This window comes from Tamandua tetradactyla, chromosome 2, assembly GCF_023851605.1.
Source record: "Tamandua tetradactyla isolate mTamTet1 chromosome 2, mTamTet1.pri, whole genome shotgun sequence".
In the NCBI taxonomy this organism is placed as follows: domain Eukaryota; kingdom Metazoa; phylum Chordata; class Mammalia; order Pilosa; family Myrmecophagidae; genus Tamandua; species Tamandua tetradactyla.
This window is the reverse complement of record NC_135328.1, coordinates 183,866,639-183,882,530: the sequence shown is the minus strand read 5'-3', so window position 1 is coordinate 183,882,530 and position 15,892 is coordinate 183,866,639. Positions and strand designations below refer to the sequence as shown.

The following is a 15,892-nucleotide window of genomic DNA, read 5'->3' as shown; positions in this document are numbered from 1 at the left end:
GCACTGCTGCACAATTAGAGAATTCTGGTTTCGTGCCCTCAGTTCCCAATGATTAGAGTGCCTAGTAATAGTTCTTATTATTATTTTTTGTTTTTGCATGGGCAGGCACCAGGAAACCAACACGGGTCTCTAGCATGGCAGGTGAGAACTCTGCCACTGTGCCACCGTGGCTTGCCCCCAGTAATAGTTCTTAATTCCATTTTTTTTTCAAATGAGCTACTAAGGGGCTGTTATCTCATCTGGAACTTCAAGAGACAGAAAATCCTCTCAGCTCTGGGAACCCTTACAATAATACCATAACAGGTAATATGTACTAAATGTTTGCTATGTTATTGAACACTTTTCATGAAAATTCTTATTCAATATTTGAAATATCATGAGTTAAGCACTATTATTATCCTTAGTTTACAGATGATAAAACCGAAATTCAGAGACGTAGTTTGTCCAAGCAAGTGGCTGGCAGATTTCAATATATGATGGTCTTACTTTAGATCTCATGGTTCTTAACTGCTCTCAATCGTTACATTTTTCTACCTCCTAGCAAGAGTAAGAAGGTTAAAGCAGAAATGTTACCAACTCAGGGAGGTGGGACAAGATGGCAGCTTAGTGAGATGTGGAATTTAGTTTGTCCTCTGGAGCACCTAGCAAGTAAATAGCCAGAATAGTACAGAACAACTGCAGTGATAGGACACACAGTGTACACCAGTCTGGACAAGCTGCACTGGCTGAGAGCCTACACAGAACTGTAAGTCTCCCAAACCACAGAAATCGGCACTTCTTCCCCATGGGCACAGCAGGCTGGTTCCCTCAGGAGAAAGGAAACAAACTTTACTAGCAGGAAGAGCTCCTTAATGACTGATTCAATCTCTTTACTAGTGATTGGTTTGTTGAGGTTTTCTATTTTTTCTACAGTCAATGTTGGTTGGTTGCCTTTCTAGGAAGTTGTCCACTTCATCTATATTGTGTAGTTTATTAGCATATAGTTGCTCATATCTTCTCATTTTCTCCTTTATTTCTGTGGCATCAGTGGTTATGTGTCTCCTCTTCCATTTATTATCTTATTTGCAGCCTTTTTTTTTGTCAGCCTAACTAAGGGTCCATCATTGTTATTGACTTTCTCAAAAAACCACCTTCTGGTTTTATTTGGATTTTCCATTTGGTGAGGGTCTGTTTCTCAGTTATTTTCCTCTTGGGAGCAATGAAAATTGTCTAAAATTGAGAGTGCTGATGATTGCACAATTAAGTGAGGATAATGTGGGACAAGGATTGTTTACTTTGGACATTATTCATGATGCTCAACGGATGGAAGTAACTGAAGAATACACTGATTGAGAAGTAGAATACTGAACTGTGGTGCATATATATATGATTGAATGATGTGCAGCTACAGAATGGAATTAAGTTGTGGGGCATACAACGTTGTGAATGAACCTTGGGGACATTATGTGGTACAAAATAAGCCAGAAACAAAAGAATAAATATTGTTTGGTCTCTTTCAGAAAAACTTATTAAAAAAATGGGGGCCTAGATTGTAAGTTGTTTTGTCAGTCACATTTAGTCCAGAGTCGTAAATGTTATTTCTAGTTTTTGAGATGCTGTGCTATATAGGTATAACCTGGTATCTGCTGCTTCTGAGGTTTCTCCAAAATGTTTCCCCTTTTAAAGGACTCCAGTAAACTAATCAAGACCCACCTTAAATGGGTGGGATCACATCTCCATCTAATCAAAAGGCCACATCTGCAATTGGGCGTGTCATAGTGGATGCAATATAATCAAAAGGTTTCCACCCCACAATATTGAATCAGGATTAAAACAAACGTGGCTGCCGCCATGGATCAGGAAAAAGGACATGGCTTTTCTGGGGTACAAAACAGCTTCATACTGGCACAGTTGTGTTGAATTTGTCAAAGTTCATATGTTTTTTTCTTCCTTAGTTATCTTAATATGGTGAATTTCAATAATGTCTTTTCTCATGTTAAATCTTTTCATTTTTAGAAAAAAAATCCTACTTTGTCTTCATGCATTATTTTTTCAACATGTTGTTGAATTCTAATGCCTAATATTTTATTTAAGGTATTTTCAACAATATTAGTACAGTTTTCCTTAAGTTTGTGTGTATATGTGTTTATTCAGGTTTAGGTATCCAAGTTATATTTGCCTCATAAAAATAATTTGGAGGTTTTCCTATTTTTTCTATGTGCTAAAACTAATACTATACCGTACTGGAGTCAATGATCACATAATGCTATTTAACTTTAAATAAGTTATAATTAAAATTAGTTTCTTGGTCACAGTAGTCATATTTCAAGTGCTCAAGAGTTGGTGGGAGCTATAATACTGGAGAGCATAGATAGGAACATTTTCATCATCACATAAAATTCTTTTGGGTACCACTGAGCTGGAAAAATTCAAGTTAGCAATGAGAATATCTGGTCTTTAAGTCTGTTAAGATTTCTTTATGAAATAATCTGTACATGGTGCTTTTTTGTAGGTGTAGTTCTCTGAAAACCATTTATATTTATTCTATGTAACTGTTAAAACTTTGTAATGCTCGGGTCAATTTTGACAATTTGTATTTTCCCATTTCACCTAGCTTTACAAATTTATTAACGTAAGTCATCTCCCACTTCCCTTTGTCATTTCTTACTGTGGACATCTGTGCTTACTTCATTCGATTTCCTAGGTTAACTGTGATTTGTCTATTTCATAGGTATTTTTTTCCAAAGGACCAGATTTTGATTCGTTAGTTCTAATGCCTTCTGTTTTCTTATATCATTTAGTTTCTGCTTTTATTTTTTTTTCCTTTGTATTTACTCAAATTTGATATATACACACATACATATACATATATCTATACACATACGCACATATATGTGTATATGATCTACTTTATTCATTAAAACCTTTAATATCTACTTTTTCTGCTCCTGACCTGTCTTGTCTTGAGAAAGGTATGTTAAATCTCCTATTATTAGTGTGTTTGTCTATTTCCTTTTGCATCTCCCATAATTTCTATTTTATGAAGATAGGTACTTTGTGATTAGTTATGGAAAAATTTATAACTAACATATCTTCATTGTGGATTGTGACCCTGAGCATTATGAAGTGGCCTTCACTGTCTTATTTAATGCATCCTGGCCTGAATTCAACATTGTCTAATACCAGATTTACAATCTCTGCTAAATTATGTTTAAGAAAAGCTTCTTAAGAAAATTGCTCACATTTTCTTTCCTCGAATTTCTTGAATATATTCCTCTACTTTGTCCTGCTTTGTACTTGCTTGATGTACCACTGGTCACCCTTTTAAAAGCTTTTCTTATTCACTTTACTTTAGTTATGCCTCCTCTACACAGCATAGAGTTGGGTTTACCTTGAGAACCAATCTGAAAATCTTTTTTATTTTAATAGGTGAGTTAAGACCATTTCTATTTCTTAAATATAAATTACATATTTCATCTCAGCTCTGTCACATTATGTTTCATTTCCTGGACATTCTGTATTTAGTGGGTATCTTCTACTGTGTGGTCTACTCCTTGACCTTTCTGTTCTTTTCGTATTTAGGAACTTTGGGTTTTAGTGGTTACCTTTAGCAATTCATTTTATAATGCCCTCAATTTCCCTTTCCTTACTTAGGGTCTTACTACTTGGTTTAAAAGCAATAAATGATATACTCTGATTCCATCTATAAACACTGCAGAAAGAAAGGGATTTGTTTCCTGGTTCTGGAGTGTTTGTTCAGCAGTATCCTGCCACCCTTGCAGCTTCTCTATTGCCTGTTTCTTGCAGCGCAGAGTAGACAGTTGTATCCAGTGGTCAACAGTTTCCCCTAGTATTCTCCCATCTCTTTTTTTTTTTTTTTTTTTGGTAGATTTGAAGCAGAATTGCTCCAGTGAGATAGTTCTCCATTCAACTTTTCCCAGCACTCAAGAGGGCTGATTTGTAGCAAGTTCCACTGGTGTGGTACCAGTGACTTCTTTGCCCAGCAGAAAGCCATAGCTGTTTCCTTTTCAGATGGTCTATATCCTAAGATTTAGATCTCACCCTGAACATAAGGGTGGGTATGCTCTCCCTTGGATGCTCTATCTCTGCCCAAGGAACAGTGGCTTCTAATTATGTCTGCTATTCCCATATTCTTTGGAAGTCTTTTTTCTTTTTACTAATCAGTCTCTATTCCAATTCTGTTATAGTCAATAATTATAGATTTTTTGTGTTTAAATTACTGTATGACTTCTCTCTTTTCATTGGACCCAGAATGATACACATAATATAATACCCTTGTCCTTACATTTATTAGTTTTTGTCTTAGATTGATCATCTCTTGGTTGGATGAAGCTCTTTCTTCAATTGATTTCTCAAGAAGGACTTGGGGTTACAATATCTCCTGAGTTCCTGCATGTTGAAAATAGTTTGAAGAAAAGCTTGAATAGATATAAAATCCCTGCTCACATTTCTTTATGTATTACCCATGGCTACTTTCTCATTACAAGGACAGAGTTGCAACAGAGAATGTATGGCTCAAAAGTCTAAAATATTTTCTCTTTGATCCTCTAAGAAAATTTATTAATTTCTGATCTAGGACAATGAGCACCAAAGTCTAGAGAGATAGCCAGACTGTAACTGTCTCCTAATAAAGTAGACACTACCACCTATGAAAGACTGTTATTAAAAATTGAATCTGAACCTGATCAAGCCTCTAGATACAGCTACAAATTCCTAGGAAACAAAAGACAGAGAAACAAGTACAAGAATACATAAAGATACAGTCAGTAAAATCTAATTGTGTGAAGTGTTAGAGACAAATGATCTAGATTTTTCAACAAATAAACTAAAGAAATAAATTAAAGGAAGGGAAAACTAATTGATTAAAAGAGACTTAAGGGACATAACAATCAACTGCAATATTTGAATCTTATTTGGCTCCTAATTCAAAGAAACTAAAAAGAGAGAAAGAAAGAGATAATTGAGAAATTTAAAGTGATTAGATATCTATTGGTATTAAGGAATTACCATCAGTTTATTTACACTGATAATGGTAGTAGGATTATGTTTAAAAAATGTCCTCATCTTTGAGACATATTAAAATATTTAATGTTGAAATGACTAGATGTTTGGGCTACTGGGTAGGAGGGGGCAGGTACAGATGAAACAAGATTGACTGTGTGCTGATAATCGCCAAGGATGAAGTTTACATGGAGATACACTAAGCTATTCTCTTTACTTTTGTATATGTTTGAAGTTTGGCATTATAAATACTTTTTAAAAAATGGGGGTAAATGTTAAACCATCATCTGGTAGACACTTCAAGTAAAACATGCACTCTACCCCTCAATTAACCCAGCACCGTCTCCTGAGGGGAAGATAGTCCATAGCTCATAACCCTACTCCTTCTACCCTTCTTTGAGACTCACTGCAATTATGATTGACAGTAACTGATGGGATGGGCTGAATCCTGCAGGTATACTGAGTCAGAAAAAAAAAGGTGAATCTGATTCTGAAGAAAAAAATTTAGTAGGATCATCAGTTTAAGTAAAATAAGGTCATTTCCTTGTAAAGAATGTATTCAAAGTGAGAAAATTTCAATGACCAAGTGAGAATTCAGGAAAAAGGACGTAAGAGAACCTTTAATAGTCCTTCCTTTCTACTGGTAGATTGTACAATTTGGTGTAAGTTTCATTTGTCTTGTTAAGGTAGGTTAAATGGCAAGAATTTCATTCTCTCAGAACAAACAGAAACTGACAAAGAAGGATGAAGGAGATGGATTCTTAGAAAAAGGAAAAGTTTGAGAGAAAATTGCATATCATAAGCTAATGTGGAAATGAACGTTTCCAAATTTTGGACTCATTTTACAAAGAGGTCCAGATGGGCCTCTTCTTTTGGACCATATGAAAAAGAAGGGACAGACAAGGGATTCTAGGCTTTCCCGTAACAGACTGTGGTGTTTTGGGAAGCTAACTGGCTAAAGAAAGCCAGGTCTAGTTACTCACCCAGAGGGGGCTGCAGCATACCCCCATTCTTCTCACAGTTACCAATAGGCTGAATTTCAGCTGAGTCAACCAACCGCCAGAAGTCATTCTTATTGTCACTGCCATCAAGGCGCAGGCGGAGGCGGGCACCTGTCAGTCCAACTACTGTGGCAATACAGGTTGATGTGGTGTTCCTGGGGTCCTGTGCCTCCAGTTTCATGCTGATCTTGAACTCGTTGCTTGGTGGTGTATAGGACTGAGAAGAACAAGTCATGTTGATTAGGCAGATTGAGAGTAAACCACATTTTCAGCAACTATGTTGGGAGATAGAACCGGAAAATTTATGCTTTAGACTCAAAGTGGTTGCAGCTGGTCCAGGGAAACTATCCTGAATTATCCCCCAAATTTACACTGAGGAAGGATTTCATGCAAAAGAAACACCAGAAGGTAAGATGAAATGCGAAAAAAAAACCCAAAATTTTCCACTGAAGAATCAAATATGACTAACACCAGTAAGAAAAGGACAAGAGTGTCTCAAATGGCCCAGTTACTTAACTGTTTTCTCATTCTATCTTTTCTCCAACCCCCAATCCTCCAGGTACTCATAATGTTTTCCTTCCAGGACCACAATCTCCTATTAAATTACCATGTCCTTCCTGTTTCTTCATGGAGCAGTTTACTATATTGGTCTGTATATCCATTTTATGGATTATTAGGAGTTGACTATCTTCTTATTTTGATATTAGTTTATATTTAATTCATATATTTTAAAACAACTTTCAGTTACAGTCCACATAAACTGCACATTTTGGTAGTGTTTTTGGTAGTGTTTTGACATACGCAGATACCAGTGATATGGTATATACTGTATACTCCTGTGAAACTATCATCACAATCAAGATAATGAACACGGCTGCTATCCCCAAGTTCCCTCATGCCCTTTTGAAATCCCTTCCTTCAGGATCTCCCTAACCCCCATCCCAGGCAACCACCAATCAACTTTCTGTCATTGTAGACTGGTTTGCATTTTCTAGTCTTATATAGTATCATGCGGTATGTATTCTTTTTGTATGTAGCTTCTTTCACTCAGCAAAATTATTCTCCCAGTTTGGTGAGTATATTAATAATTCACTTTTTAAAATTGCTGAGTAGTATACCATGCTGACAGATATTTGTTTCCAGTTTTTGGCCGTTAAAAATAAAACTTCAACATTCATGTACAAGTCTTATATCTGGAAATATGCTTTTTTCTCTCTTGGGTATATATCCAGAAGTAAAATGGCTACATCAAATGGTAGGTCTATGTTTAAGTAACATACCATAAAATTTACCCTTTAGAAGTTTATGATTCAGTGGTTTTATTCATAGAGCTGTGCAAACATCTCCCCTCTCTCTCCCAAAGGTACTCCGTACTCATCAACAATCAATTCCCATTCCCCACTCATTCCAGTCCCTGGAAAGCACTAATCTACTGTCTGTCACTATGGATTTGCCTATTATGGACATTTCATATAAATGGAATCATACAATATGAGTCCTATACATGACTGGCTTCTTTCACTTAGCATATTATCCACTAGGTTTATCCATATTGTTTGGATTAGTACTTCATTCCATTTCATTGCGGAATAATACCAGGTATGGATATACTACATTTTGTTTATCAATTCATCAATTGATGGACATTTGGGTTGTTCCCACTTGTTAGATAAAATAAATAATGCTGCTATGAACATTCATGTGTGTTTTTGTGTAGACATGCCTTCAATTCTCTTGGTTATATATCTAAGATTGGGATTGCTGGATCATGTGATAACGGCACGTTCAACATTTTGAGTAATTTTCAAAATGCTCCTCAAAGCATATGTAGCATTTTACAGCCAGCAACATATGAGGGTTACATTTTCTCTACATTCTCACCCAAATCTGTTATTGTCTGTCTTTTAAATTTTACCCATCTAGTAGATGTGAAGAGGTATGTGATTACGATTCTAATTTGCATTTCCCTTATGACTAATAATGTTGAGTACTTTATGTACTTATTGGCCATTTGTATGTCATTGGAAAAATGTCTATTCAAATATTTTACCCATTTTTAAAATGGTTTACTTGTCTTTTTGCTGTGAAGTGATGAGTTCTTTATATATCCTGGACGTCAGATATATGATCTGCAAATATTTCTTTCATATCAATGGACTGTCTTTTCACTTTCTTGATGGTGTTCTGTGGAACATAAAGCTGTTACTTTTGATGAAGTCCAATTATCTTTTCTTTTGCTGCTTGTGCTTCTGGTGTCCTACCTAAGAAACCATTTCCAAATCTAAGGCCATGAAGATTTACTCCTATGTTTTCTTCTAAGAGTTTTCTAGTTTCAGCTCTTAGTTTTGGTTTATTCTTGGGTCTATGATATACCTGAAGTTAGCTCTTAGTTTGAGCTCACTCTTAGGTCTGTGATACACCTATAGTTAACTTTTGTATATACTGTAAAGTAGGGTCCAGCTTCATTCTTTTGCATGGGATATCCAGCTGTCCAAGTGCCATTTGTTGACGATCCCACTGAATTATCTTGGTACTTTGGGTGAAAATCAATTGACCATTAATGTATGGTCAATTTTTTACTGCTGTTGAGTAGGGCTCTATTTTTGCATTTTAGGTCACATTGGTTGACAGTGTTGTTCAAGTCTACTGTATACTTGCTGATTTATGTCTACTCGTTCTTTCAATAAAAAGAAGAGTGTTACAATGTTTGACTACAGATAATTTGTGAATTTCTCCATTTCTCCTTACAGTTCTGGCTTCATGTAAAGATTATCTGAACCTTTATCATTATGATATCTTTATCTGGTAATATTCTTTCCTCTAAAATCTACTTTGATATTAATATAGCTATTCCAGCTTTCTTAAGACTAGTGTCAACCTGGTAACTTTTCCCATCCTTTTTACTTGTAATCTATTTGTGTCTTTATATTTATTTAAATAAATAAATTCTATTTATTTAAATAAATAAGTTTATTTAAAGTGTAAATTCCTTGTAGGCAGCATATACTGGGTTTTGCTTTCTTAGCCACTGTGATCATACTGGTCTTTTAATTGGAGTTTTTAGATCATTTACATTTAATATAATCACTGATAGTAGTTAGGTTTAAATCTATCATTTTCCTATTTGTTCTTTGTTGTCTATTTCCTCTTTGTTTTGCCTTCTTTTAATTTTTTTATAATTACATTGACTTATTTGTTATACCTTTGTTTTCTTATGGTTCTTTTAGAGTTCACAGTTAACATCTTTAACTTGTCACGGTCAATCTTCAAGTAATATTACACTACTTCATGTGTAATATAAGAATCTTACAATTCCAATAGTATACTTAACATTTCTCTCCTCCTGGCCTTTAGGTTATTATCATCATATATCCGCTATCAACCCAACAATAAATTATTGTTATTGTTTATACAGTCAATTACTTTTTATATATTTACACTTGGCAATTACCATTTCTGGTGTCCTTTATTCCTTCGTGGAGGTCCATAATTTGATCTGGTATCATTTTCCTTCTGTTTGATGGACTTCCTTAACATTTCTTTTCATCTAAGTCTACTTCTGATTAATTCCTTCAGCTTTTGCATACATGAAAATGTTTATTTCTTTTTTGATTTTGAAAGATATTTTTAGCTGGGTATAGAGTGCTAGGTTGGCAGTTCTTCTTTCAGTACTTAGAGATGGTCCACTTTTTTCTTGTTTGTATTGTTTCTGACAAGAAATCTGATATTATCATCTTTGTTCCCCTACATATAAAATGAATTTTTTCCCTCTGGTTGCTTTTAACATTTTACCTACTACTGGTTTGGGGAAATTTGATTATGGTATGCTTTAGTGTCATTTTCTTCTTGTTTCTTAGCTTTTTGATTAATTGTGCTCTTGGTTTTACGGATTTATGGTTTTCCGCCATTTTTGAAATTTTTCAGTCACTATTTCTTCAATGACTTTTTCGGTCCCTTATTGCTTCTCTCCTTTCAGGACCACAATTACGCATCTATTGGGCCACTTGATGCTGTCCCACAGCTCACTGCTGCTCTGTTTTTTTTTTTTTTTTTAAATTCTTTTTCCTCTTTGTGTTTCATTTTGGTAGTTTCTATTGTACATCTCCAAGTTTACTAATCTTTTCTTCTGCCATTAATCTCAGTGTATTTTTCATTTCACCCATACAAGTTCAATGTGAATTTTTAAAATATCTTCCATGTATCTACTTCTGAACATACGGAATATGGTTAAAATAATTATTTTAATGCTTTTGGTCTGCTAAATCTAAGCTCTGTACAGGTTCTGATTCAGATGCAGTATATTGATTATTCTCCTCATTAATGGTTGTATTTTCCTGCCTCTTCAAATAGGTGGCAATCCTTGATTGGATGCTAAACACTGTGAATTTTACCTTGTTAGCTGCTAGATACTTTTCCATTCCTATAAATTTTCTTTATGTTTTAATTTTGGATGCAGTTAGGTTACTTAGAAATAGTGTGATCCTTTTGAGTGTTGCTCTCATGATTTATTATGTAGATTAGGAACAGTGTACAATCTAAGGCTATTCACTGCTCACTACTGAGCAAGACTTTTCTGAGTATTCCACCCTATGCCTTCAAATTATGAGATTTTCTAGCCTGGCTTGTGGGAGAAGGTACTGAGCACCAGGCTCTACTCCCTTTATTACTTTCAGATGCTTTTTCCTTGATTTGGGGTAATTTCCTTATATGCATGCAACTAAACAATTGTACCCTACTGAATACTTGAAGGGAGCCCTCTGAAGAGCTTCTTGATTTTTTTCCTGTGCAGCTTTATTCTTTTTGGTACTCTGTCTTGCACAGTCTAGCTGCCTTGGTTTGCCTGGACTCTCAACTCCATTGTCTCAAGTTAGGGAGTCTGATGGGTGCAATCTGGGTTCCCCTTTTCTGTGCTGTGGCCTAGGGCAGTAAGCTAGGAAATTGAAAGGCTCACCTCATTTGCTTCCCATCTCTCAGAGATCACTACACTTGGGTGCCTGATACTCCGTGACTTGAAAATAATTTAATATAATTTGTCTTTTAAAAAAAGTGTTTCAAATGTGAGTACAAATTCAGTTTCCAGTACTTCAAATGGGCAGAAGTTCTCAACTTGTGCTTATATTTTGAAATGAGACAAAATTCCAACTCAAGTGAAGGTAGACAATTTAAGGAAATAAGCATTGAGTACTAAAGGAAAGGAGATGTAAATAGCTTCCTGGTGTTTAGTTTTGTTTAGCATCGTAAACCTCTTTGCTTATCAGCCTTCTTACATACCAATATGGTCAGATTCATCTGTGCATTGTCTGGAGCACTCAATTCTATGTGAAAATCTCAGGATGACCCCGATGAGTTCTGAAAATGCTCACCAATGAGATTCAGAGCCAATATTCTTACAGAAAGGTAAGCCTGTGGCAAAGGCTTGAGTACAGAGAAACTAACACTGCTCACTTTTAAGAATTCTAAGGGCTATTTAACTTTCTTGCCTATTTGTCTGAATTAAGAGCTATAGTAATCCTAATAGTTGTTTTCAGTAACAGAATATCCCCCAAGGAGGTGAAGGGGGAAAGGCTGTTAACTGGGATAAAGCTGGGGAGAATGATGCCAAAACTCATGGTGATCAAATTTTAATTCTTGGGTGGTGTTCTTTCCATAGAAGTTTATTCTGGGATCCTCAGGTAAGATACCCAAGGGATCCCATGTCATGTTGTGTAAGGACCATTAAAAAATGTATTTGCCTATTTGCCTCCCACCTTCTAAAGATGCTGAGAATCAATTACCTGCTTGAAGCAATGGACAGGCGCTGGGACTGAACATGTTTCTTTTAGGTATTTGTCCCAGGTAAAATGACCTGTAAAGGAAATAGAAATCTCTATCACAGTCAACTTCCTAAAAAATGCTTTCAGGAAGTAAACTATGCGAAACATTAAACCATCTGCAGACTGACTGGAGTGCAAGAAAACTTATTTTCCCTTGTTTGGGCCAAAAGAGTATTAAGAGAATTAAATATAGTCACCTGAAGGAGGAAGAATCTAATGACGGGTCATTTTAGATCAATATTTTAAAAATCATCATCTAAAGATGACCTGAGGTGTTTTTTAAATTAGTCCTTAAAGTGATCTCAAATGCCAAAGCAAAATAAACCAGTTTCTCAAAGAAGTGCCCAGGTGATTTGTGGAAAACAGAACAGAAGAGGTAGAAGGCAGGGGTGTGTGCATGTGTGTAGGGGGTGATTCCTTCTGAACATCTGTTCCTGTAGAGGTCGTCCTACTACTTTTAAGTGAGAGTTCGTAACACTCGGTAAGGTTGGAGCCATTCAGGAGGAATGAAGGAGAGGCTATTCCCATCCCTGCTATAGCTACTTCGCTCTGAGTGTAAAATTACAAGGATCTGGTAAGTGAAGAGAAAAGTAGGACCCAGGAAGCCTTTTTGCTGATGATAACAAAAAACAAGTTACAGAATCTACAGACTTTGAAATAGACTAGAGCCTCTCAAGTTTTAAGGAACACTTTGCTTAAGAAATAATCTTTAAGGTGACACTATGCTGGGGCTAGGGAAAAACAATTTAAGGGCCAAACTGTTAAACAGCTATCTCACTGGACTACAAATATCATCAAGCTATTTATTTAAAGGTTAGAGCAATTACCAATCTCCCCCTAATACCCACCTAGAGGTGACCCCATGATGGAGCAGGGAAGGTCCCAGAGACTCTCATAAGCTAAAACACTAGCAAACCAGCAATTCTTGAAGTTTCCTCTGTGGTGGATCAGGACAGGGCCCTTTTGGGCCATGCAAAAAGCACAAGATGCTGAGAATAAAAAGGAGTCACTGAATGATGAAATCTAAACCACTCCAAAAATGATGCCAAGACTTTATACTCTACTGACTTAAATAGATTCTGTTTCAAAACTGGTCCCTTTCCCATCATCCTTAAATAAGCCAAACAGATTTGGCCAGAAATCAACATAGTCAGTTCTGAACCATCTTGTGAACTGGCTAATTATTAATCACCTTGACTAGATAGTCCACAAGGTAAATGAGATGGATATTTTCTGGAGTCAGGGATTTAAAGATCTTACCAGAATTTAATAAAGAGTTTGTTACCAGCTTAGAGAGTCCTAAACCAAAGACTGAATATATTTTATCACAATCTGCTTTAGAAAAAGGAAATAAAAGAAATTATTAGTCCATCATTACAGATGAAGGATTAAATCAAATAGTATGTCTTGAATTTGACTAGACTGTAACTTAAACTCTAGTGTCTACAATAGTACTATCCAATACAAGTTTCTATGTTTATACTATCCAATAAGGTGGCCATTAGCCACATTTAACTATCGAAAACTTGAAATTTGGCTAGAGTGAGTGAGGAGGTGAATATTAAATTTTATTTTGATTTTAATTAATTTAAATTTAAATACCTACATGTAGCTAATGGTTACTCTATTAGACAACACAGGTCTACCAATTTAGTCCTAGGTAACTGCATATATTAGCTTGAGTTCTGACCAAATGCACCCAAGAGACTTTGGTTTTAAGAATTGTGGCAGCTTCAGTGGTACTAAAATAATTAGTATATTAACTACAGTTCTCTATTACACATCTCAACTATGGTAATCAATCTCAGGCTGTAATGTCTATTGGTCAGAAACCTCAGACCATCCATTATTTAAGGAATACCCTATTACAAATTACATGTAAAAGAAACTCTAGCCACTGTGAAGGTTGAGTAGCTTGAACTATGCCTAGATTAGTATTTTTCTTATATTATTAGTCCCTTAGTTTGCAGGTAAATTGCAAACTAAGATAATTTTTACTGACTAAATAAGAACATTTGAGCACTTACTTATATCCCCATCATGGAACTGGACATCATATGTCTATCACATCTCCAAACACTAAAACGACCATGAAAGAAAGTGGACAGGCAGCAAGGTATAAATCAAGGCTCAGCAAACTTTCTGTAATAGTTCAGGCATTAAAAATATTATGCTTTTACAGTCTCCATCATGACTACTCAATCTGTTGTTGTAGTGTGAAAGGAACCATAGACAATATCTAAATGAAAGGATATGGCTGTGTTCCACTACAGCTTTGTTTATCAAAATAGGGAGGTAGCTGGATATGGCCTGGAAATTAGTATGCTGACTTGTGGTATAAATCACTGATTCCCAAATGTTACTCATCATTAGACTCTCTTGGGTAGTTATTCTTTCTTTCTTTTTGCTTTTAAATAGCAGAGTCCTAAGCTCCACCATTCAGAGATTTTCATCTGGTAGGCTCCCAGTGTGGCCTAATAATCTGTATTTTCAAAGATGTGCCAGGTAATCATGATTAACAACTGTATCTAAGAACTAGTGGTGTGCTGAAAGAATGTTTTCGAAAAAAAAATTGGGAGTTGGAATATGTTGGTTAAACTTTTGTTTCTATAACTAACTGTTTGATTTTGGGTAAACTACTTAATTCTTTGAAATGCCAGTTTACTTATCTTGAAAGATGGTGATAATATCTATCTCACAAGATTGTACACACATTTGTTTATTCAACAACATTTATTAAACTCCTATTTGCAAAGCACTGTGTTAATTTCAGAGGAACAGGTTAATATGGTAACGAAATTCATGGAGCTTGCAGTCTAAAGATGAGTAAAGATATTAAATAAATAGACAATCTGCTACAATTGTGATAATTTTAATCAATTAAATTAATTAATTAAATTAAATGAATGAGGCAGTACAGGTTACCCTTGAGAATGCAGAACAGGAAAATCTTGTCTATACTTGGGGTCAGGGATTATTGTAAAGATTAATATTAATAATATATATAATATAATGTTTTATAGTTTAATAGAATGTTTTCAATTATGCATTCAACAGATGTATATTAAGTATCCTCTATGTGCCAGGCAGTAATCTAACTGCTGGGATATAGCAGGAGGCCGATGTCCCCTGGGAATTTACATCTGGTACATACTGAGACACAATTTACACATAAATAAATAAACAAGATAATAAATGATAACAACTTGAAGGAACTAAAATAAGGTGATGTGATAGAGAGACTGGGAGCTATTTTAGCTGGGGATGTTATGGACAGGTGCTCAGACATTTGAGCTGAGAACTTACCGATGAGAAAAGCCATCCATTTTATTTGTCACTGAGTAATGCCTATGAAAAGTGTTTTATAAACTAATGCACAACACATGACAGTTACAATTATATTAGGAAAATAAAATCACTGCCCTGAACGGACTTACAAACTACATAAAAGTAAAAGAACTGAAAGGTCCACAAAAGGTAAAGCATAAGAGGTCATTTAAGTTTAATGCATGAATCCTCTTCTCTAATAGTCATTTATTCAGCAAATATTTATTGAACACTAACTCCATGCAATGCATGGTTCTAGACACAGATTTATATAGTAAAGAACAAAACAGTCAAATCTCTGCCAATATAGAGCATACATTCTAAGGTGAAAAAGAGTATGTAAGTAAATAAATAAAGGTGTGCTGATCAAAAGGGTAATAGATACATCAGATAAATAATTATATAATTCCTGGCTCTTTTCAAATGAAGAAAAAATAAAGGTAAGATGGAAAGAGAGTGCTGAGGACATGTATGCTATTTCAATCAGGATGGTAAAAAATGGCAACTTGATGAGGTGATATAACAAAGGTGAGCCTTTGCCTGAATCCTTCCAATGACGACACACTCATTATTTGGCTACTGTTCAATGGCAGAAATGGATAGACTCTAATCCTTATAGGCAGACAAAGTCTGCCATCCTCTAACCTCCAACCAGATATTATATATCTAATCTTTCTAAATATTCCTCAAATCCCTCAGCTGCTCCTGACCTGACTTGGTTATGCCAAGCACCTCCACTCTCTGGCCACA

The 15,892-nt window shown here is 35.4% G+C and overlaps 1 protein-coding gene across 23 annotated transcripts in view; it reads right to left on the bottom strand.

The window, feature by feature from the left end:
- SCMH1 (Scm polycomb group protein homolog 1) overlaps window positions 1-15,892 on the bottom strand; it is a 209,013-nt gene that overhangs the window by 94,134 nt on the left and 98,987 nt on the right. For 8 of the 23 annotated variants that reach the window (XM_077150055.1, XM_077150051.1, XM_077150053.1 and 5 more), the window contains 3 exons: window positions 12,664-12,804; window positions 11,777-11,847; window positions 5,985-6,219 (listed from right to left, as the gene is read on the bottom strand). The exons of 1 other annotated variant lie outside the window; for it this stretch is intronic. In XM_077150055.1, the coding sequence (XP_077006170.1) occupies window positions 5,985-6,219; window positions 11,777-11,847; window positions 12,664-12,804 (447 nt within the window). Of the gene's footprint in view, window positions 1-5,980; window positions 6,278-11,776; window positions 11,850-12,663; window positions 12,805-13,075; window positions 13,151-13,842; window positions 13,895-15,892 lie in introns of those variants that run through there. 14 more of the 23 variants (XM_077150061.1, XM_077150060.1, XM_077150069.1 and 11 more) reach the window with 9 other exon arrangements.